Source organism: Petaurus breviceps, unplaced genomic scaffold, assembly GCF_028583685.1.
Source record: "Petaurus breviceps papuanus isolate PSGF00001 unplaced genomic scaffold, PetGlider_PUasm1.0 90702, whole genome shotgun sequence".
NCBI lineage: Eukaryota > Metazoa > Chordata > Mammalia > Diprotodontia > Petauridae > Petaurus > Petaurus breviceps.
The window spans coordinates 7,521,729-7,546,649 of record NW_027187317.1 but is presented as its reverse complement, the minus strand read 5'-3'; the positions used below and the strand labels follow the sequence as shown (position 1 = coordinate 7,546,649).

At 35.2% G+C, this 24,921-nt stretch overlaps 1 protein-coding gene across 1 annotated transcript in view; it reads right to left on the bottom strand.

Moving 5' to 3' along the window:
• USH2A (usherin) overlaps window positions 1-24,921 on the bottom strand; it is a 1,033,591-nt gene that overhangs the window by 351,903 nt on the left and 656,767 nt on the right. The window contains exons 41-42 of the mRNA XM_069066041.1: window positions 13,739-14,367; window positions 2,000-2,337 (exon numbers count right to left, since the gene is read on the bottom strand). Coding sequence (XP_068922142.1) covers window positions 2,000-2,337; window positions 13,739-14,367 — 967 coding nt within the window. The remainder of the gene's footprint in view (window positions 1-1,999; window positions 2,338-13,738; window positions 14,368-24,921) is intronic.

The window sequence follows — 24,921 nt, the reverse complement described above, 5'->3', positions numbered from 1 at the left end:
GCTCTTTTGTGTGACTTATGAAATAATTGAATGTATTTTAGATGTACGTATGTATACATATGCGTGTATACATATATATACATTTAAATATATACACACAGAGATATAAATATAGATATATACTGATTCTCATTATTTTATACAGAGAGAAGTTGTTTTTGTCCATTAGTCATGTTTGACTCTTTGTGACTCCATTTGGGGTTTTCTTGGCAAAGATACTGGAGTGGTTTGCTATTTCCTTCTACAATTTGCTTTATAGATGAGAAAACTGAGGCTAACAGGATTAAGTGATTTGCCCAGGGTCATGCAACTAGAAAGTATCTGAGGTCACATTTGAACTTGGGTTCTGCTGAATCCAGGGCTAGCAGTCTAAACACTGCACCACCCATCTGCCTTCTCTTTCTCTATCTCCCTCTCTCTCAACATCTATATCTCTAAATATATTTGAGTATGTAAATATTTTGAATGTCTAGAAATTATAGTTCAAATGTAGTCAGACTTAGAACAAAACTGGAATACTTTATTGATTTCTGGGTGCCTTATTTGAGGGAGAACTTTGATAATCTTGAGAATATCTAGAGAATGGTCAGCAAAACAGTGAAAGAACTTCAGTTTGTGCCAGAATAATAGTGTGTGTGTGTGTGTAAAACAAAAAAAATATGTATATATAGATATGTTTTGATAAATATTACTCAAGTAATATCAATATTAAGTAATATCACTTAGGAAAAACTGCTTTTCTTTTGTCTTTATTGATAGCTTCATCAAGTATATCCCCAATGCCTATATAGATTATTATCATAAAAAATGGGAAAGTAGGCATATATTTGGTAATTTTTGTTGTGTTCTAAGTCTCCTTTTCAGTAGCAATAAGGTGTAAAATTTTTCCATGCTTTTGACAACTTTACCTCCTTCAGATATGAATCAGTCTTTCAATGCCTTTACAATTGTATTACTTATAGTATAATTCTCCATATACATTGGGTCTAATCTATTACGTTTCACCTTTTTTTCTCTTTAGTGTCATTTCTGTTTCTTCTATGAGCATATTAAGGGCTGTGTGGTTAGAATATAAATGTTGTAAAACTCACTTTTCCTTCATGACAAAAAAATAATTTGCAGATTTTTTCCATTTTTCTTCTCTTTTTTCTTTCCCCTCTGTTTTTCCCTCCATTTTTATCCTTATATACCCTCAGGATGACTGATTATTTGAGCTAATCAACAAATATTCTTTATACTTATTTTACCATCCACCATTTTTCTGTTTTATGAAGAGATATTGATCATAATTTTTCATTATTATTCTCCAATATATTTTAAAGAGTTTAAAAACTGGTATTGCCTTTAGCTGTCATATATTTGACAAGTAAATCAAGTATCTAATAACTAAGGAGATTTTTAGTCTTTTTAAGTATCCTTATTATGGCAATTGACTAACACCAGCTGCATTTCACAATAAAATCACATACCTAAATTATTATAATCTACATCTATATTTTCATTTATATACCATTTTTAATTATCATCAATAACTTGCTTGGACCTTATGGCTCTCATAGTACAGCCTAATGTTACCTTATTTTTTTTTTTACTGCTATATCATATTAAACTTAGAAGTCACATCCAGATCTTTCTCAGGCCAACAACTGTCTAGCTATACTTTCCCCACATTGTAATTGCAAATTTTATTTCTATCCTTATAAATTTAACCATATGAAATTAACATTTAAACTAGTATTTAGTATGTTAACTTGATTAATAAAGTATAACAAAATACTTTTTTTAAAATTAGGAATAGGCATTTATATGGTGAAAAAGATAGTTGCTGCACTGAGTGAACCTAGGTATTCACAGTATTATAAAATGAACGTTAACTATTATAATTATAGTGCCATATCACTTCAAGCACAAGATGTGAAACATCTACAAATAAAGGCATTTTGATACTTGTTTCTCTAGAAATAACATATTTAGATAAATTAATACTAAAATCACTTACCTCAATTGAGGTCCATTTGGCCTACTGGGTGGCTGCCAAGAAACTCCAATATAGGACTCACTCACTGGTGTCAATGACAAAGGATTAATACCCTGAGGCAGCGTGGGTTGGGTTGTGATATAAGTAGGCAAACTCTCTGTACATCCTCCAAAATGTCCCCCTCCTCCTGAGCAAGCCATTATGGTGACTGAATAGTTAGTGAAAGGAATGAGTTGGGTCATTATTTGACTAAATATTGAGGTATTACTGCTGGGGGTAACTATAATTCTTGGGTCTGGCATGCAGACTTCATAGCTGAGTATGTCTCCATTTGGAATGAGAGGGGGACTCCAAATGACCTGTATGGAAAGAAATGTTTAAAATAAGCATAGGCATACTATGGAAGAAAGAGGACAATTTAATTTCCCAAAACTTGGAGATATGCTCTGTCATGTCTTTCTTCTTCTAATGAAATCACCTTTTAAGTATCCACTTGCTATAGTATCTTTGCTCCTGAACCGTAATGAATGACTTTGGATCAATTAACAGTACACCATGAACTAAATGAAATGTTATTTCCTTGATCTGGCTTTCCATCTCAACATGTTCTAGGACTGTCAAATACACGGCACCTTAGCGATTCATCTCCACTGTGGGTGTGTCAAAGAACACTGAGTAAACACATGGAGAAAATTCACACATCCCCATGCATCAATAGGGCAGCCACAGGATTTGAAGGTTTGCTCGTTTACAACTCAATTACCTAAAGCACCAGAATCCTTTATCTCACATTGTTCCTGTGGATTGTAAATTGCAATACTATTGTTGTTGTATTCAATAAAACCAGACAATGTTTTCAGATTTTGGAAGACGTTGAATAATTCAGTTATTGAAACTTTTTTAAGATGAACACTGAGTACTTTTGGGAAAAAAGTAAAGTACTATAGTAAAAAGACCACAAGATATAACCAGTTCTCAAGGACAATGGATGTCTAGAGTGCATTAAAAGAACAGGCAATTTTCTGATAAGTAAGAATATTCCTTGGGTCTAGGGAGACAACATTCAAGCAGCTCTGCGAAAACGAGAGGTATAAAAGAAAAAAGGCAGATAATCTCACAGATAAAGTGTGAGGAATAGGCTTCTTGGAGAAGTTGAAACCTGAATAAAGAGAGGGAAACCATAAGGTGGAGATAAGGAAGAAAATTATAGGCATGGCCATGTTGGAGCCAGCTTTTTGAGAGCTGATTGTTAAATTTTCAGCATGAACATTTATACCTCAGAAGTGGGCAAATGATACAAATTGGGACTAAATTTATTGTTTGTTGCTAAACTTTTACCTGAAACTCCAGTAATCATTCTGGAATTAGTTTGGGGGCTTAGCTATCCCCTCCTCCATTCTTGGAGTCTTTCCTGATTCCTCTAATTGGCTATAATTTCTCTCTTTCAAAATCTCAAAGCATATCAAATTTTTTTGAATGTATGTCTTCATTAGGTATTTCAATTTTGTCTTGAAGCACAGTTGCTATTATACTTGTCTAATTTCCCTCCCTAGATGGTAAAAGTCCCCCCTCCCCTTCCAAGGCAAAGGGTGTATAGTATTCAACTTTCTATCATACATAGCTCTTAGCACAGTGCCTTGTATGTAATAGGCTCACAAAATGAACAGGTTTGAATGACATGAATAAATGAACACACTTCCAAGCAACTTTCTCACTCCCTTATCCCTTTTCCCCAAGTGTTCCAGCCCAATTGGTCTCTCCTAGTCTTACAAATAATCCAAGCATATTCTGCCTGCCTTACTAATATTTCTTACTAATTTCTTACTAATAATTTCTTACTAATATTTCAAGGCACGTTTCACGTATTATTTCTTTTCTTAAATTAAATTATTTATTTTTAGTTTTCAATATTCACTTCCATTAACTTTTAAATTTTCTCCCCTTCTCCCCTCCCCAAGACGATTTGCAATCTAATATGGGCTCTATACCTACATTCCTAATAAACACATTTTCACATTAGTCATGTTGCATACAAGATTACAATGAATGGGAAAAAAATCATAAGAAAAAAACAACATAAAACAAAACAAAAAAGAAAATAGTCTGCTTCATTCTGCTTTCTAACTCCATAGTTTTTTCTCTGAATGTGACTGGCATTTTCCATCATGTGTCCTTTGGAATTGTTTTAGGTCCTTACATTGCTGAGAAGAGTTAAGTCTATCAAAATCAGCCCTTGCACACTGTGGCTGTTACTGGCTCTGCTCCCCTCACTCAGCATTGGTTCATATAATTCTGTCCAGGTTTCTCTGAAGTCAGGTATTATTTCTCCAAGGAAGTGATTTCTATCTCTTGAAAACTCGTAATGATCATTGTCTTTACCACTTGATTAGTATTTAACTTTACACAATTGTGTGATACTTTTTTTCATTATAGTCTTGTGTTATTATTTAACAGATATTACCATTTAATTCTTAGTGCACATGTCTTGTCTTTCCAAATGATCTGTAAGTTTCTTCATGGTATCTGCATTTCCCACAACACTTACCACATGATATACATGTAGTAGGGGGACAAATAAATATTAACTGGATGACAGACTCCCTACTTCATATTATCTCTTACACAAAATTTTTGGGTTTTATTTTAACTCAAAGATCGTGCAAATACTATTATCTCAATTTTATAAAAAATGGAGGTCATTTACAGAAAGATTGTCCACAGTCACACAACTAATAAGCATCAGAATCTAAACCTGAACCTGAATCTAGTGACCTGAAGTCCTGGGCTCTACACTGCTTCTCATATACCACCACACTGCCTTCTAATTGTGAATTACTTATTGGGCACACAAGATACTTTACTCAAATATGTCACAGAATACTATCATTGTGTGTGGGGGGGGGGAGGGGAACCAAAACAATTAGGGGAGGCTGTGTTGTACATTAGAAAGAGTTCTAGATTGAAGGTTTAAATCCTAACTGTAACCCTGGGAAAGGTGCTTTCTCTCCTTATATCTTAGTTTCCTTATATGTAAAAAGAAAGTATTTGACAATTTTTGACTTCTAAATTTACATCTAAAACTATGATCTAATAACATGGACCCAAGTAAGACTTCATTACTTTACATTTCTTGAAATTTCTTTTGAGATAGTTAACTCTGAGTAACAGATAATGAACCCTATGTCAGAGATCACAGGTATATTCTTTCCCCAACATTTTTTTCTTTTTAATACTATCATGTTGAAACCTTAAAAGACAAACTCACATACATTGGTTCAGTTTCAATCTAAACATGCTATCACAGTACAGATAATTATAAACAGAAAGGAGAACCAATCAGATTGAATAAGACTACGAACTCCTATCTTATAGGAAAGGGGAGAAAATACCTTTCACAGAAAACAGGCTAAAGATTTTCAATATTTTGCTTTGACTAAGATTGGAAAACATAATGAGAATTCCCCAAAGGTCAGCATTGGCCCAGAAGCTTTTCAGAAGAAGACATCCAGGATTTAACAGTGGTCCTGATATTTCTTAGAAACTTTGCCCTATGGCTGAACGGCATGGCAATTTTTTTCTTACTGATTTACTGAGTTATTTAGAGTCTGCTGGAAGAAACAAAGTTCTAGGTGGATTCTTATGAACCAGAGAGAATGTGACTCACTATAGGCTATACCAAATAAATCTAAAGCAAGGTGTGTGTGTGTATGACAGAAATGAGAGAGAGAGACAGAGAGACAGAGGGAGACAGAGAGAGAGACAGAGAGAAAGAGAGAGAGAGGCAGAGAGAGAGAGGGAGAGAGAGAGAGAGAGAGAGAGAGAGAGAGAGAGAGAGAGAGAGAGATTTCTTTGTGAACTTGAAGAATGAGCTCTGGGGACTGGTTGGGCCTTCTACTGTAAGAGCTATCACAGCAACAATCCATGTGATTGATCCATGTTACACAACCTCCCCCTTCTTCATCCTGAGTCTTCTGAGAGTTCAAGCCAGACCTTGGCAGTACATGAAAGCAGGCGATATGACTCAGAAGACAGTCTGTGTTGGATACAGGAATGGCTTGTTCATTGATTCAAATCCCAGTGTTGAGGCTATGAAAGGAAGCACACTAGAGAAAGCTCTATTGAGGAAACTACTGGGAGAGATTAACTGATTGAACATAATTACTCTGGAAACTGTCATTTAAAGATCAGGAAGCCTTACTTTCTCCAATAAAAAAATTTAAAGGGATAGGAATTTATCCCAACCTTGCAAAGCAATTATTTTTGACCACAGCCAGTTGGTATATTTCAATCTAAATCTACAAAGCATTTTAATACAAAGGGTGATAGCTGTCTAATATGGGTCACTATGTAGCCTGCATAGGACAACATGTTAATCTTTAGCATACAATTATAGTCCTGAGGGACAGAGAGCTGGCTGTGTGACCCTAGCTAAGTCATTTCATCTCTAGGTTTATCAGTCAGCTCTAAGACTCTATGCTCTTAATAGCAGTTCTCAATACTCAGGTCTCATTTCTCAGACTCTACACACTAAAAGACTGCTTTTAAATATACTTTTTTATTTTTTCCTTTAAATTGAATTTTGTCTTGTTTGACCTCTCTTGAAAGTTTAAAATAAATCTGGACTCTATTCAATGTCTCCCCCCAAAAACAAATGAACAGAAAGACAAACAACTCTATGTTGCAGAGGAGTGACTGATCTGTTTTGGGAAATGGAATTCCTCACAAATAGTGACAGGTCCAATAAAAAATAAAGAAGTAGAGTCCTAGATGGTCCTCGTCTGTGTTTTCCATGAAGGTAGAAGAACAGTAGGAAAAGGAATAAAGGATACTAAGAATCACACAGTCTTTAAACTAACTATAAAAATGAGTTTAATTATTGGTGCTGCAGATAATGAAATCTTTATTCATTGACAAGCAATGGAGGAAGTGAATCATATCTTCAAGAAATTGGAGGAAGTGAATCATATCAACCTTGGCCATCTTCTAGAGAAAAAACCTGAAGAAAAAAGACAGCTGGATCTAAACAGAAGTATAGCTCCTAGGTTCTTTTTAGAAAGGCAAATAAAGGGGTTGTTTTATCACACAACATATTTGGTCTTTGAATATTGAGGTATTTATGATGACTGTTTGCCAAAAAGTTTCCTTGAAATTTATGTGCCAATGTCTAGAGGAATTCAAGAAAAACAAGGTTAATTTGATAAATAATATTTGGTTGCTTTAATATGAAGTAAGTCATTGGGAATATGATAAGGTATATATCATTAACAGAAAAAAAAATTAATAGTACAGGGTCAAGAATTTCTCCTTGTTCCCTCTTCCTGCCTTGACATGATGGCAAATTGTTAATGGCTATTCTATGGGTCTGGTCATTCAACTAGCTCCAAATCACTGTATTATCATTTAGTCTATGTCAATCCATCTCATCTAAAAAGATATTTTAGGAGTGTTTATATGTATAATAAGTCAATAGCATTTCTCTGATATATCAATCTGGTTACCCTAACAAAGAAAAACGTGAAGTTAATGTAGCATGAACAGACTGTTAGTGATCACTATTTCCCCATAAAAATGCTCACAAACTATGCCTCTAATAATTAATTCAAGATTTTTGCTAAGAATCAAATTCATGTTCATTGGCCTGTGGTTTGCAGATTCTATCATATTCTCTTTCTTTAAAAATTGGGACATCTTTCCTTCTCCAGAACTCCAACATTGCTTTACAAAAGCATCGCTGCCTTCAAAGGTCATCACCAATAGCTCAACAATTGTATCTTTTTCTTTCTGTACCTTATCTCTTAATCATCTCAAGGATCCAGTGACTTAGAACTCATTGAAGGCAAGTAGGTGCTTATATTCCTTTGCTTATTTGGGGTTTGAACCCCCCATTTCTTTGAAGTAATTATTTAAAAAATTACTTCTAGTATAAATATTATCATGCTTGGAAGAAAAAAACAGATACTAGTTATGATACTTATAAGTCATTTAATGTTTCTGGGTCTCAGCTTCCTCATCAATAAAATGAGAGGGTTCAAACAGATGACTTCATAAGTCTCTTCCAACTTTAGGTCATTGTCTGTATCATCTATGATCTTATGAGGATGAATGTTGAGAAATTCAGTCTCTCACAGCTGTTCATTATCATTTACCTTCTTTGTCATCATTGCCCCTTCTCGCCAGCAGAGATTAAAATAACTCATTTTTGTTTTCCTCAGCAACTGTCACTAGCCTCAGCCCATTACAGGCATCAATGGCCCTGAAATTATTCTTCTGCTATCTTGTTATTCTTTTGTACATTTTTTTCTTTCCTAGATTCCTTCCTCAATACAAATCTTTTAGGCATATGAGTTGGATGTTGAGTTTCCTGTGTGGTCCTGTTAGTATCCTCAGGGAGTTCCTTTTTCTCCTTCACTGGAATCATTTGTCCATTGTCTAATCTTCAGAATTTCATTCTTGAGAGCTTTCCAAGTTGAATGAGCTGACTATCCCTGCAAGATATTAGGTCACTCCATTAGGTCACTTTTGATTCTTCCTCTGAACCTAAAGTCTGTCTCTTCAAGTCCATGTTTACATCACACCATATGGAGCTTTCCTTTGTTTCTCTGTTATGAACTCTGAGATAGAGCAATCATTTGTAGCCCAAGGCCCCATTATTTATACTTCATTTAATTTTCATCCTTTAGGTTGGTCAGGATCCAATCCAGAATTACAATTCCTCCCATATATTTCTTAGGAAGGATGAAATTACCATAAAGTAAATCATTAATTTATTATCTGCTTTTTAAAAATATGTGTGTGTATCTTGGGGAGTGGACGAGACAGAGACAGAGAGACAGAGATGTCCCAGCAGATGTGTGGATTGTTGAAGTCCTTCAAAACTCCTTATCTAATGTATCATCCTGTCCAGGTGATATGTAATGTACTCCCATGACAGTATGATTTTTTTTTCTGATAATCTTTGTCCAAATATTGTTCTCCACAATGTTCCTCTAGCATAGTTTCTGGATTTCCTCATTTGACTTTTTTCTTTACTTATAATGGTGATAATAATAACAATTATTGTTGTCCTACTACACTAATCTAATATTCTTAAGTTTCCCAAGCCCTTTACATATGTTATTTCATTTGATTCCTACAACAATCCTGAGTTAAGAGCTATAACTATTGTTACTTCCTTCTTACAGAAGAAGAAACAGGCTATAAGAGAGTGACTTGTCCATTAGCTAATAAATGCCTGAAGTAGAATTTTAAAATTGTATAAATCTAGGTAGTCAAAAATTCTAATTTCCTATGAATAATGTCATATTTCCAACACTATTGCTAATTTTTAGGTAGTTTAAAAAGTGTTCAGGCTAATATCTTTCAATGACTTTTAGCCTCTAAAAAAAATAGCCTAAGAGTTTGAAAAAGTTAATGCACCAATTTAAAGAGCTTAAACTTTATGTTAAGTTATTCTCCAGGATAAAAAAAAAGTTGTTATAGTATTTACAATATACCCCAGGTTTGATAGAGTTAATATATATTAAAAATAGAAACAACTTTCTCCCTTCTCTTCACTCTACTGTGTAACACAGATTGAATATATAGTGTGATATACAGAGTGTGGTACTGATAATAAAGAATGAGCCTCTTTTTCAGGAAAGACAATGTCTTTTTAAGAAGTTGCCTGTACTCTCCTGAAGAAAAAGTCCAAGTTAGCATTAGCTGAATGTTTAAAAATAGTGAAGCATTTTAGAAATATCAAAGACTTAGGAATAAGGCAATTTAGGTTCTGGTTTCAGATCTATGTGATCTTTGGTAAATTACTTAGCTTCTATATGTTCAGCTTAACTTATTTGAAAAATGAAAGAGAAGCATTAGATGATTTCTAAGGTCCAAGCTCTAAAATCCTAAAGTCATATTATTGCCTCTACAGTCATAAAGCAATCCTTCCCAAAGGTAATATAACTAGTCCTTGTTATATACAACCAACAATATGGGCCAAATAATATCTTCCATCTCTTCCAATCTCTCTCCTATCAATATCAAATAGAAAATCCATAAGGTCAAATACTTGACACTTCATTACTCAGAGGTTTTCCTGTGCTCTTTTCCCTAATTTCTCTGACAGAGAATATGGAAAACAGAACCATGACAGGAGAATTCTTGGAATTCCTTGAAGATGATCTCATATTCAAATCCTTGATGATTAACATGGCAATGGTTAGCAAGAGTAGAACCAGTAAAACCAATGGTTTAGTAAAAAGAAATAAACACTTTTTTTAGGTTGATATTTAGACTTCTGAAAATATTCATACCTAATCTTCAGGGAACACACCTTTCTTAAGAAATAAGGAATTCAGTATGATTTTTAATTCATAATTTATTAGATCTACAGGTGTTAGCTCTTGTTTGAACATAAGTGTATCTTGTAAAATTTGAATCGACTGATACCTTAACATTTGAAATTGGAGAAACTTACCTTGTAAGCTTTCTTAAATGGGGAAAATAGAAAACTCTACAAAAGATCATTATTTTTACCATTTCTAAAGAGAAAATCTACAACACTACGTACCACTGCCCCTTTGCTTTCAAGTAAAATTTCAAGGAAGTTTACTTTATCCCATATGTCCCAAAAGACCATTCCCCTTCCATGGTGCATGGTTCCTTGGACCACAAATCATTTTGTTTACACTTGTCTTCTGCTGTTATCACGTTCTGTTAGAAGCAGCCAGTTACCATAGTGGGTTAGACTGTTGGACTTGGATTCAAGATGACCTGAGTTCAAATCCCACCCAAGATCCTTACTAGCTGTGTGACCATTGGCAAATCACTTAACCTCACTTAGCCATTGTATCCTTATCTGTAAAATGTGGATAACTATAATTCCTACTTCTTACAGTAGTTATGAAGGTCATCAATAGAGATAATCTATTATGCTTTGCAAACCTTAAGGTGTTATATAAATATTAGGTATTATCACACTACTATTTTGTACTATGACTATTAGCATATGCTTCCAATGCTCCTGCTAAATAGTAGGCTCCATGAGGGTAGAGACCATTTCTTAATAAATGTTTTGTCTTTCCCTTAGTTTCTTCAAAGGGTCCTATAAAACATAGATACTTAATCTATGTTCACTGAATTGATTCAATACCACAACACTTTACACTTGGCACATGAATTTATAACAATTTTTCAGAATGTATTATGTATGTGTGCATTCTCTCTCCCCCAGTCCTCAAGGGCAGGTTTCATGTCTGTCTAGTAAAAAATTCATCGTTTTTTCATTAAAATAAAAAAAAATTTGTCCCCTTCCCTTGAGCACCTAGAATAGCTCCTGTGCAGGTGGAAGGTACTTGCTTCTTTTATATCTGCAGACAGATATGTCCAATAGGCTTCTCTTCTTCTGCATGTCTGCCATAAAGACAATCATCAGCCAATTACTAGGAATCCGCAATTAAAAAGGTAAGAGACAACTAATTGAAACCAGCAATCCTAGGCAATGATCATGAACCAAGTCTCAAAATCTCTCTAACAGATAGAGGAGATGGAAGAGACATGACTGTCATAGAACATGGAAGTTTGGGGCATTATGGCTGCATTTTAACTGTATCTCAGGGTATCTTGTATCTTAGAAGGAAACCTCTCATACCTGGAGATAAGAATAGGAGCTTTGGGTTCAAATGGGAAAGTATATCCATTCCAAAGATTTGACTAAAATACACAAGGTATTGAAGTAGCATTAAGGAATAGTTTCTTCCCCCTCCCCCCCCCCACACACACCTTCCCATATTCTTTTTAATATCTTCAAGCTTTCTGTCTTGAGGCTACAGGTCAGCCATTGTTTCTCTGTTCAACAACTATGCCACATATTCTGAAAATCTTCAGTGTATCCTTAAGATGTTATTTCTTTTTATAATTAGATAATATGAAATTATCCTATTAAAACAACTGTTTCCAAATGCCTAACCAAGTTCTAGATGAGACTGAATATTCTTGCTGACTCTGCCTTTTGATAGCTTTTGATTTTCCTGCAATAATTTGAACACCAATAAAAGTTAGATTTTTTAAAATGTCATCACTAGTGCACAATTTCTACATATTTCAGGCACCAAGTCATATATACTTTCAGATTCCTAACCTGGAGTTATCATTGCCCCAGGGGACTCATGGGAACACCTAGAATTTATGTTGGAACTTTAAAAACGATCCACATTTTGCCCTCTCTGCCTCCCTCATCTAGTACAACCTTTTCCATTTTAGGTTGACAGGCTGTAAGTGTGATTTTGTTACTGGATGAGGTAAAAAGTAGGAAGGGGGCAATCAAAGGAAATGGGAAAAGACAATAAGTCTGACAAATTGTCTTTGCCTACCTTTGATCCTCATGCAGCTATGCTGAGTCAGACAGACCCATGCATGAATGGCTATCATTCAGCTAAAAATGAAAATGATTTGTCCATTTTCAAAGTTTACCTGAGAAATAATGCCTAGTTGTTCAAATTGAAAAAGAAGAAATTCCAAGATATGCCCATTCTGAAGCTTTGCTATTCGGAGAGAGGAAGACTTGATACACAGTATCTTATCAGTTGGTAAGACTACTAAACTTTTTGTTAATCCCACCAATAAAAATTAAAAAAAAAATTTCAGAATGATTATCCCTTTTAAGGTTGGTTTTCCTTTAAATGGAAAACAATTCCAAAGATTACCAACTCATCTTCAGGAGATAAAATCTTTTGATGTGCTGAGGAATTTTTAAATATAATTGACCATGACAAATTGATATAGTAAACATTTTCACCATAATCTTTAAATTAATTCTTCTTAAATCCAGAAACAAGATAAAATTCTATAGACTTTTCATGTTTCTCATATTAAAAGTGCATGGTTCAGTCTGTCTCTCATTGATGCTAATTAATGAAAAAGGGAAAAAATATCGTCTTATGGTTTAAATCAATTTCTTCTAACTCTATATTTTTAACATTATTTATTGTTCCCCTAGTGAAGAGGTGTGAGGCAAAAGGGCAGACATCAACACAATAGAAACCCAAATAATGATTTTAACAGATGAACTTTGCTTTTATGCAAATGGCCTTTGTTTTGTGCTCTGGTGAGCAAGCTACTGAAGCTACTGTACCAATGCTTTTGGCATTAGTACAAGACTGAATCCATGGAAGCATGTGTGTATTTACACAAAAGAGGCTTCTAAGCTACAAAACTCCCTCCTGTTTGGTTACACTAATTTCCCTTGAATGAAGTTTGTATGCAAGCCAAAACAATGGTAGTTATCCTGTCCTCTAGAGCTCATTCCCAGATGAATGTTGTGAATAATTGAAGACTTCCTAGATAGACCTGTAATATGCTATTTTTACTTCATTTGCCAATCATTTTGCTCTTTGATCATTTTTTAATCAGAATATTGGTAACTTGGACCTTCTGTTAGCATACTAATCCAGTCCTTACTATTTTTCCCAACTCTTCTCATTTTTTGATCTATTTAAATCTGACGTGGTGGTTAAGCTAAGCATCCCATTGTGACATTCAAAGCATTTCAGGTGTGTGAGGAAAATGGAAGCATCTCAACAATATAATTAAGGGGATACAGGAACAGATGAAAAACTGACACCGAATTCAAAATGGTTTGGGCCACTGGCCAGAAAGTTACCTTCTTCAGCTAATGCCTAAGGCAGTAGAGATACTAGTTTTGCCAGTAGATGGCTCTGTTCCACACAGAGTCAATCAAGGGTAAGTTTGCAGAGGGGAAAAAAGTAATAATTATCCTACCTTGGCCATATCTGGTCCTAACACCAGCACCTCAGGTGGTTGTACCCCAGCAGGCCTTGATGGTCTTGTGGTAACTTCTACCCAAGCACTGCTGTTTGTGCCTCCGTTAAATGTGCTCATTAGTATTCGGTACTCATACCTTGTCCATGGGCTAAGAGCAATAGTTTGATCAATAAATTTCATGGAGTGATTCAGTGGGAGGGTCACAAGTGTGGTCACTTGTTCCATTCCTTTGGACCTTCTCTCAATAGTAAAGTTCTCCACTTGACCATTGGGGTAAAGAGGGGGTTTCCAAGATATAAGCACAGATGTTGGTGTATCAGAAAACAGTTCCGGGCTTGGAATACCTTCTGGTGCATCTGGAAGAGTCCATACAGCCTGGGTCTCAGGTGAAAGAGAGCATCCTTTTGAAGTACAACCTTCTACCTGAAAATAGTAGGTACTGTTGGGGCGTAAGTGAAGCACCGTGATGTTAGAGGCCTTTCCTGGCATCACCAAATGAAAATGGCCATTTTGATAAATATTATAATGGGTGATAACACCATTGGGTCTTGAAGGATGCTGCCACTTGAGAGTCATTGTTCTTGACTTCACATCCAAAAGAAATGGAGGATCAATGGGTCCCGGTTCTATAAAGGAGAAGAAATGTAAGTGATCTAGTCAAACTTAAGATTTTTTTTCTTCTCCTCCAGCAGGATAACAAATATTTAGTAACCTTTAAATTATATTTTCCTCCAGAAAGTAAATTGTAATTTTGCTTTGAGACCAAAATCTACCAGAGGCGATTTTAGAAAATACTCTCTGATGTCATGAAACCATCCTTTTGGACATTATTACACAGGAATTGAAATGTGCAAGAAGGCCCTTTAGAACTGAAGTTCTAGCTTTTGTTGACATTTTTCTAGAGCACTAGTGACTAATTATAACCAATAACATTGTCATAACCAACCTGCATATTTTACAACCCAGTAAAGTCTTTCTGCATCTCTCATTATATATTCCATATTTTACCTCATTCTGTTTATCATTCTAATCCATGTTTTGCAATTTATCTACTCCCTGTTAATATTATAGGTGATTTTTTACTGTGACTGTGACAGAAGCTGCCGATTTAGCTCTTTCACCTACTGATAAATAAACAATGCACAGAGCTGACCTTTAGGTTAACAGGTTTTATGCTTGCTCCACTCAGCACTCTAACTGATTCAATTATCATAAAGGTTCAGAAGGCTCCATGAATACTGAAAAAGGCCCACCATATGCCTGCATAGGTACTGTGGAACAGCAAATACTCTGCAGCCCTCCAGAGAAATTCCTTAATTGTAAATAATTTCACCATGCGACACAATCAAGTCACCTTGAATGCAAACCCCTCAGCCTGCGGAGGCAAAGTGTTATTTAAGCTTTACTGGGCTGCGTTAAATTCTGCAATTTGAAGGGCTGTTAAGTTTTTCAATTGAAATTTCATTTAAAATGCAGGTGCTTTTTATTATATTGAGGCTTTACTGCTCTCTAGGTACAAGCAAGAACATGGTGCAATAACACAAATCTGGCTCAATCACTGATCAGTAACAGCTGTAATTCCAGAACATTTAGCATTCTTATAAACCACGTCCTGAAATCTATAAATTGCTACAACAGATCAAGAAAATACTATATCCCCCTTTTCTGCCCACAGCAATTTTGACATTTATGAGATTTTTCTGTGAACATTAGATTTTATTGAAAATCTTTAAAAAAAAAAGATATACTTGGATTTAGTAATTGTTTAAAACAGCTTTGATTCTTTTTCTTTTCTTTCTTTTTTTTGCCTTTAGTTTCCAATATCTGTGATTTCAATCTTAAAATGCAATCATGAATGCCCAAATCCTGTGATTCTGCATTATCTGCTGGGGCTATCTTAGCACTAGCAGAATTTTACAAAGTGGGATCTATAGCACATATGTCCATTGGCCACTGAACTGATAACTAAGGAGCAAGAATCCCTCTGTCCTTTTTTAGAGGAATTGTCCTATAAAGCACTAGCCCTGGAATCAAGACTTGTTTTGGCAGTTTGGGGGATACAACCTAGTGAAGGACATAAAAATACAATGACCCCAATACAGATGAAGGTCATAGGGTCATAGGCTCAGAGATGGAAGGGACCTTGGAGGCTATAGAGTCCCTACCCAATTCCCCTCCATTTTACATATGAGAAAAATTGGTTCTAGGGACAGGTCTAAGCTTCAGTTTTCACCTTCTGCTTGATTTCCTTTGAGAGAATTCCTAAGGTCTCCATGACATTGTTTTTTTTTTTTTCTTTTGTTATCCGGCATGCAAGAGCAATTATTGCATCAAAGTGGGAATGCCTGCCCCCTTTTTCTTTAAACATGTTATTTAGATTAGAATGTTTTTTCATCTACTATCAAGTATAACTTCTGAAAGGTAGCAGTATTTTTCTGCAAAAATCAAAATCCCCTGAGGTTTTAGATTGGCAATGTCAATGGTGAGAAGAAAGAAGGGAAGGAAAGAAAGGGATGGAAGAAAACAGGAAGGAAGAAAGGAAGGAAGGAAGGAAAAGGAAAAGAAGGAAAAATGGAAGAACAGTAAAAGCTCTACATTTTCTAATAAGGGTTACATAAGTATTTTATCTGATTATTCCTTGTCTATGAGTTATCATACTGTGAGTTTTTTCAGGGAAAAGAATCAACAATCAGGTAGTTCTGCTTTATGATGAAGGTAAGCCTTTTATTTCTTTTGATTAAGATGCTAGTATTATAGGTGAAGCATCCACAATAACGAGATGAACTTGTACTTCAAGCCCCCACAGAGCACAGTCTTTCCTTAAAGATGATCTCTTATCTAGGGAAGGAAGAGATGCTCAATTTCAATTTTGTAATCCTCCTCCCCTTCCAAACCACCATACATTTTATTAGCTTCCCTGCCTAGCTGAGTGTTCATTCTCCTCTTGTTGCAGTCCTTAAACTCATGCAGTTCAGGAGGGAAACCTCCGAGTGGTATCCTAATTAGCCCCTCTGGATAGGAAAGTGTTAAAGACTGGCTTCCCAACCTTATTTCAATTTAGTGCTTTTTTAAATGACAAGCCGAATCATCTAATTCTATATATACAAATCAACTAGCATGCTACTGCATGGTTGAAAGGGTCACCACAATTATGTAAAACATGAGTAATAACTATAATTGGGGTAGTTTGCTAATACAATAAAAAGCTCTGAACATGAGAAAAGTTATGCTCACAGCAGTAGCTATCACTTTCTAAAGTAAGAATTCATGGATGAAATGACATGAAAGAGATGGTTATAAAATTTTAATGGAATGATAAAAGGCAAAAGTCAGCCTCTCAGCTGAATTCTTAAAATCCCTATATATCACAATCAGCTCCTTAACTGTAAAATCAATGTGGAGTATAACATGTTGTCAATGCGGTTGTCACTGGAGGGAGGGCCGGGAAGTCTGACAGCTACACAGCTCAGCTGGCCAATGATGAAAATAAACCATAAAGCTCTTTCCTTGGGTGTAATTGTTTAGAGAAGTAACTCCTGGAGAAGCGAACATGGGCATCCTTTCTGTTAAGACCACGGATTCATATTTCAGGCCATTTCATTACAGCATTAATAACAGAGAGTAGTTTCATTTTGGCAAATGAAATTATCTTTTATGGGAGACGATTTTGCTCATATGCTTCGAAAGTTCAGTCTCAACTGAAAAAGAAAGGAAGGTAGGAGATTGTGATTAATCTTTTCTAATCACATGCCCAGAACCCAAAGGTTTGTATTTGTTTACTTTTTGCTGGAATTAAGAAGCCTTTATTCCCAAAAGGGTGGGTATGTTTGTGTAAACAGTGTTGGGAGGCTGACAGACTGAGTCTGTGAAATTCTCAGTGGCTGAATGGATCTTCTGGCCTTACATTCTGTTAGGAGATACTAAGGAACATCTAATTTTCCTGAAACAACTTTTAACCATTCCAGGTCCCCCAACTGACCTCTTCATTAAAGTGAAATGCCATCCCTACTGGATTTATATTCACTCTCCCCATTAACATTAAAATTTACTCCCAAAGCAGTCCTCTCTCCCCCCAAACTCTAATTCCTAACTTCTCTATTCCCCACCACTGTCTTAGTTAAGACACCTAGGGGCCATCTTTGCCTCTTAAGAGTCAATGATGCACAGGTTCTCATAGATATTTTTTTAATATGTCCATCAGATTCACGACTTCCTCAGCATTTCAACTGCCACCAACCTAAGTACATACTGCTACTTAGCTTGTCTCAAGTCTTTCCCACAACTGATCCTGCAAACTCGCAGACTAATCTCCTAATAATCTCAATAATTCACCATCACTCTCTTGCTCAATAATATAGTGGAAAAAGCTCTGAGTACCTGCTTCAGGTCTTACCTCTTCCCCTGGTTAGTTGAGTGACCTTGAATAGGTCACTCATCATCTCTGAGTCTCCATTTTATTATTAAATTGCAAGGGACCTTTGTATCTCTGCCAGAACTGAGTACGACCAGTAGACAATATATGTTGAAGGTGTTTGTTCTTTTAAATGGTATATAGGAAAACCAAACACATAGTATTATCCTGTAGTTTGGTAGCTAACATAACTTTTAGATATTCATATAAGAGAGTTTAATTGATATCATAGCAGAAGGGAAAAGTAAATTATCCTATTCCCAATAAACTGGATTCCCTGTGAACTTTAGGCACATCTGTAGAATAGAAGGCTATTGGTAATAGAGGGATCTTTAAGTAGGTAAACCAATATTGTTCAGATGATGGTGAATTACTTCTCTCAAATTTTGCTAAGAATAAGGCCAAAGGGGGTGGCTAGGTGGCACAGTGAATAGAGCACCAGCCCTGGAGTCAGGAGGACCTGAGTTCAAATTCGGCCTCAGAAACTTAACACTTCCTAGCCATGTGACCTTGGGCAAGTCACTTAACCCCAACTGCCCTTTCAAAAAGCAAAAAAAAAAAAAAAAAAGAATAAGGCCAAAGGGAATTTTAGCAAAAGACATTTAAGTTAGCTGTCAGTAAGAACTTCCTGACTATAACGACAGCAAAATATATATTGTCAAGAAAAGTTATGAAGGACTCATTTCAAGGCTTTAAGATAACTGTATAGATTGGTTTAAGAATGGTTCAACTTTAGGGGCGGCCAGGTGGCTCAGCGAGTAAGAGTACTGGCTCCAGTGTTGGGACGACCTGGAGATCGAATCCTGGGCTCAGACACTCAGCACCACACCTAAAAAAAATAACTGGCCGTGTTACCTTGAGCAAGTTACTTAACCCCGATTGCTTTAAAAAAAAAAAAAAAGAATGGTTCAACTTTAGGGAAATAGATGGAAACCAGCTACCAATTAAAATCACAGAGGATATTTATTCCACCCCCATCTCATTTTCTACCCTACCATCTTTAGGAATGTGATATTTAAACTAGTCTTGTTTAAATAGTCTTATAAAGTAGGAGGTGAGGAAAACCCCACATTCCCAGCAATTCATTCTAATCATGAACTGTTATTAATACATCATAGATATATGAAATTTCATTGTTTATAACAAATTAGATAAGTTTTCGTTAGTTGCTTGAGGCTCAGCAAAGTCAAGTGACTTGCCCAGGATCATACAGCTAGAAAACATCAGAGAAAGGATTTAAATTCATATCTTCCTAATTACATGCTCAGTTCTCTATCACATGGGAGCAACAAAGTGGCACAATGGATAGAGCTCCGGACCCGAAATCAGGATGATCTGAGTTCAAGTCTGACCTCAGATACTCAGTAGCTATATGACCCTGGACAAGTCATTTGACTCTGCCTCAGTTTCCTCTTCTGTAAAATGATCTGGAGAAGGAAATTGCCATGTACTCCAGTATTTTTGCCAAGAATACCCCAAATGGGGTCATGAAGAGTCGGACAAGACTGAAATGACTGAACAACAACACTCTATGGGATAGCTGTCAATATGCATATATTATATATAGTGTGTGCATGTATATTCATTCATATATAAACATCTTATATACATGCACATGTCTATGTCTGTATGTATATTTGTGCACCTATGGTGCCGAGCACATAATAAGCATTTAATGAATGCTTGTTAACTTTCTATACTATACCCCATAACTACCTTAATTCCCCCTATGATGGATTTGGAACTCATTATCACCTTTCATAAAATGAGGTTACAGGGATCTTCAAACAATTAATGAAGTGGTATAATTATTTTCTTATATACTATAGAAGATGATAAATTATTGCAAAATGAACTATTATGGATTGTGAGCAAGTGGGTGGCAATCTATTTAATGTGTTTGGATGTAACAGAAAACATGTCTTAAACATAATAAATAGTATTAGATAAAGAAAATGGGAATGGCCAACACTGGATTACTCTGATTACAATTGCCAATGAATTTTCCTAGGTGTTCCAGGCTATCATCCCCTGATTGAAGTCTGTGCTCTGATTCATTGCCACTCACTAGTATTTGACCATCTTCAGCTGATAAAGGAAATTCAAACAGCTGCTGTGGCCCTTAAGAATTTTCAGTTAGGGGACGGCTAGGTGGCACAGTGAATAGAGCACTGGCCCTGGAGTCAGGAGGACCTGAGTTCAAATCTGGCCACGGACACTTAACACACACACACAAAAACTAGCCGTGTGACCTTGGGCAAGTCACTTAACCTCAACTGCCCTCCAAAAAGCAAAAAAAAAAAAAAAAAAGAATTTTCGGTTGTTCAAATTTGGAGACTGAAGGTATAAAGTCATTGTCAAATAATTGCACAGTAGTCAGTGGATGACCAGAAAATAGGATTTCTCTATACTTTTTTAGAGTTGAAATTCATTGAGAAGAATGTTACATGGTCCAGCATCCCATTATATTCATGTAATAAATAAATGATTTGAAAAAAGGAGAGAAGTTATTAATAGTTTCAAGTTCAATACCTAGAAGTCCCCATATTTTCTATAGAGGCCACTGGTAAAATTAACTGAATATAATTTCATGTTGATTTCATAATTAATACAACTTTACTACATACATTGGTTTATAAGATAACGAAGTGCTTTTTAATCTTTAGAATATTACACAAATGTGATAATACCAAGATTGTTTAAACAACTGGAAGAAACCCTTGTCCTTTCAGGGAAACTGGAAAATATTTTTTTTCCTAGGAAAACACCATATGCAGTAGTAACAGGCAGATATCTTACTTGTGTTTTAAAATCAGCTTTCTTCATTTATCTCTTCTAATCATGAATCTACAGAGGAAATCTCAGTGTGCAATCTAGATGCCTGCTTCATTGTTTAATGCATTAAACTTGTCAGTATGCTAGGGAGATAATCTTTAGAGCAATTGCAGGGAAAGGTCTTTAGAATGGAGAGAGGGAGAATAAATCTCATAGTACTACTGAGGCGGTTCATGTTTCTTCATTAAAGATAATGAAACCCATTGATATAACTATAGTTCACCCTCATTTTAGGATGTTCTCATATTTTTTTTTCTCTACAAGAAAACTAATATGCTAGGAATACAGGTTGGGATATTAAACTCTAAACTACACTAATAACAAAATGTTTTTAATGCCATACTTGTTGGATAATTTAAATTAATTTATCAGAAAGGTTACATGTTCCAATGTACACAAATACATCTGTTAAGTCACTTTAAAAGAATCAACCAAAGTGGGTTTTCCTAGGGTAGTACTATCCTTCTGAAATAACAGGTATCTGCCACATTTATGACCTATTTCCTTGTCAGTCTAGACATTTTCCCTTGTTGTCCTTCACTTCCACATCTCAAACACACACAGTGAAGAAAAGAAAAGGAAGTCTGTTTTTCCTTCAATGTACATTTTTCTGTTCTATTTTGAAATAGCACATGATTTTTGGACAGCAGAAGCGTGGTTTAGAGCAGCGGTTCTTGAGGTGTGGTACACAGACCCCTAGGAGTTCCTGACACCCTTTAAGGGAGGCTACTAGGTCAAAATAATTTTTGTAATAATGCAAGAAAACTCTTAAATCCTATTAAAATATTCTTCCTTTTGCCACCTACATATGTGAGACCAGGTTTTCTTCAGCCAAAACATATCACAACAGACTGAATACAAAAACTGATATTGGAATCTGGTTGCCTTTTATTAAACCAGACATTAATTGTATTTATGTTGTTGTGTATTAGTTATATATGTGTGTATCAGTATATGTATGTGTGTATATCTATATATGTATGTGTGTTACTCTTTTCACTATTTTTTTGTTTTAGAAAATATAGCTAATTTTAATAAGATGTTAGTTAACATCTTATCACTATCATTAAATGAAAGAAATATTTTAAAATTTTAGCACTTTAAATTTCTAATTATCCATAAAATATCAATATATATAATCCAAATAAACAAAAGTTCTTTGGAGTCTCAATAATTTTTTAAGAAGTTAAAGGGACCCTGAGAACAAAAATTTTGAGAACTGCTGGCATACAAGAAAGACCACTGCACCTAGAGGCAGAATGTCTGTTCAGATTTTGGCTTTACACCTACCAGTTAGCCATATCAGCATCTTGAGCAAGTCCCTTAACCTCTCTGAGACTGTTTCCTTATTTGTAAAATAGGCATACTGATAGTTTCACTGTCTACCTAAGAGAGCATTTACATTTATTTATTTGTTACTTTAAAAAGTTGTAACAATTTACTTTTTGTCTCGTGCAGTTTTCATTAATGATTTCTTGAAATATAGCACTAAAAAAAACCAGACTTTAAAAAGCCCATAATGTTTCAAATGGAGCTATTTGACTAAGACTTTAAACCCAAGTGGCTTTAGCTTTCACTGAATGGGCATTGCCTCAGATAAACTGAGAAAGACCAAGGCCACCCACCACATCCTGAGCCATCGTCAATCTTGACTTTTGTCTTGCAACTGACTGGACTTTGATGACTCTGGAGGAAAGAGTGAGGCTTATGCCTTTGTGCAGCAATGCCTCACTCAAATCCAATTTATGTGTAAGTCAAGGCATCGCCCTTGTCATTGGTGCTTTTCAAGAATAAAGAATGAGTGAGATGTATTCTATATTACTGGAGGGAATACATTGTATTGAGATTTGTTGTTCAAATGATGACCTCATTTGGGGTTTTCTTGAAAAAGATACTAAAGTAGTTTGAGATTGCCTTCTCCAGTTCATTTTTCAGATGAGGATACTGAGGCAAACAGGGAGTGACTTGCCCAGGGTCACACACCTAGTAAGTGTCTGAGGCCAGACTGAACTCAGGAAACTAAGTCTTCCTGACTCTAGAACTGGCACTCTATCCATTGCACTACCTAGATGCCCCTCATAAATACTGAGATTATAGATCCATTAAATTACTTGTCCTCACAGGGTGTTTTTTTGTGAGGAAAGTTATGTGCAAACATTAAAAGTAGAGAAATGAATGATTATTATGTGGAATATACCCTATCTGCTGAGATCAAGAACATTAAGTTAAAGGTATAGCTAACTGTTTGGCATGAATGGGGAGGGTGACTGAGCCTTCTCTTCTGCAAATCTCCAGCCCACCTAAATTTTCTGGAAACAAAAGTAGTGCTGCCTCAACGATACTTCTCCCTCTTCACAGTTAGGGGTTCTAACAAATTCCTATGATATCCTTCTAGTCAAGAAAACCTGAAATTAGTTTGGAAAGGAAAACTCTAAAACAACTTTTCAATTTCTTGAAAATCTTCTATCTATCTCTCTGTCTCCATTTCTCTCTGTTACACACAATAGTCTTGATTAGGACTGCTCTTTGACTCAAATCAGAAAGGAATTTCAAACCCAATGAGAAAATGTTTAATTAAGATTACAAAATCCATCGCAGTCTAAATCTGGGAGTGGTACTGGGTCTAGATGTTTAGTGGAAGCTCTTTGGCCCAATGGCAGCTCAGTTCTGTGTTAAAGTGATCAGCATATACTTTACAAACGTAAACTGTGGTAGGGACCTCAAAGATTAATGAAAGCTTGACCTCAAAGATTAATGAAAGCTTCAGAGGGGGAAAGTGGGTGTCTTGAGACCTAATTCCTCCTAATTCTTTACTATTTCATTCTAATTTTAGAGAGTAAAAATTAAAGGAATGATAAAAGACATCAATATACTGTAAGTATATCCAATAAATAATCATAATGGCTAGCATTGATATAGCCCTCTAAGATTTATAAAGCTCTTTATAAATATGATCTCATTTTATCCTCACTATTACCCTGGAAGGTAGATGTTATTATTATCATCCCATTTTAGAGTTGAAGAAACTGAGTTTAAGTGCTTGGGTGGTAATACAGCCAGTAAGCAACTGAGGTAGAACTTGAACTTGGGTCTTCCTGGTTCCAGGACTAATCCTCTATCCATTGCATGACCTAGTTACCATGATGACTACATTTAATTAAAAAAAAATCAAGTGCTGTATACTTTCATTTTGGTATCATGTCATAAGAAGACCCATAATACATAAATAATTAAAAATAAAATTTTTATATTTTTATTATATCATAATCCACATTATATATTACCATATAAAATATTTTATAATAATATATTATTAATGATATATTTATTGCTTATATTTAATTAAATATATTTGTAATATATTTATTATTTATAATAAAAAGAAATAATAATTTTAAGGGAACAACTATCAGAAAATAAAAGCAAAAAAATACAATGGTTATATATGCAAAAGTTATAAGAGCCACGAAGTATAATTTTGTAATTTTCCCTATTTCAACAGTTCTAAACAATATATAAATGTGGACTCCATACCACATAATTTTGGAAAATCATCAGATATCTTAATGGCATCCTTAAAAGCTGTCACTGAATAGGCTGCCCACAGTCAACTCATTTTGAGTAAAATATGAAACTATCTTAATGAAAAATTTCCATATAATATTGGTGTTGCAAATACTTCAATGTGGTAATTAAACTGTTTGGGATAATTGTGCATCTTGTATTCTACACACAGAGAATTTTGAGAAAAAAAACTAGTTCTTTTTACCCTAAGAGAAATCAGATCTTTAAAGGAAAGTGAGAAATCTTGTCTTCCTTTGGGGTAGATTTGTAATAGATCAGAAATCTGTCCTTGAGCCTTTGAGTCAGATATTCTGAATGCATTTAAAAGAGTTTAAGGGATTAAGATGCAGAGACACAAAATTGTATGCCC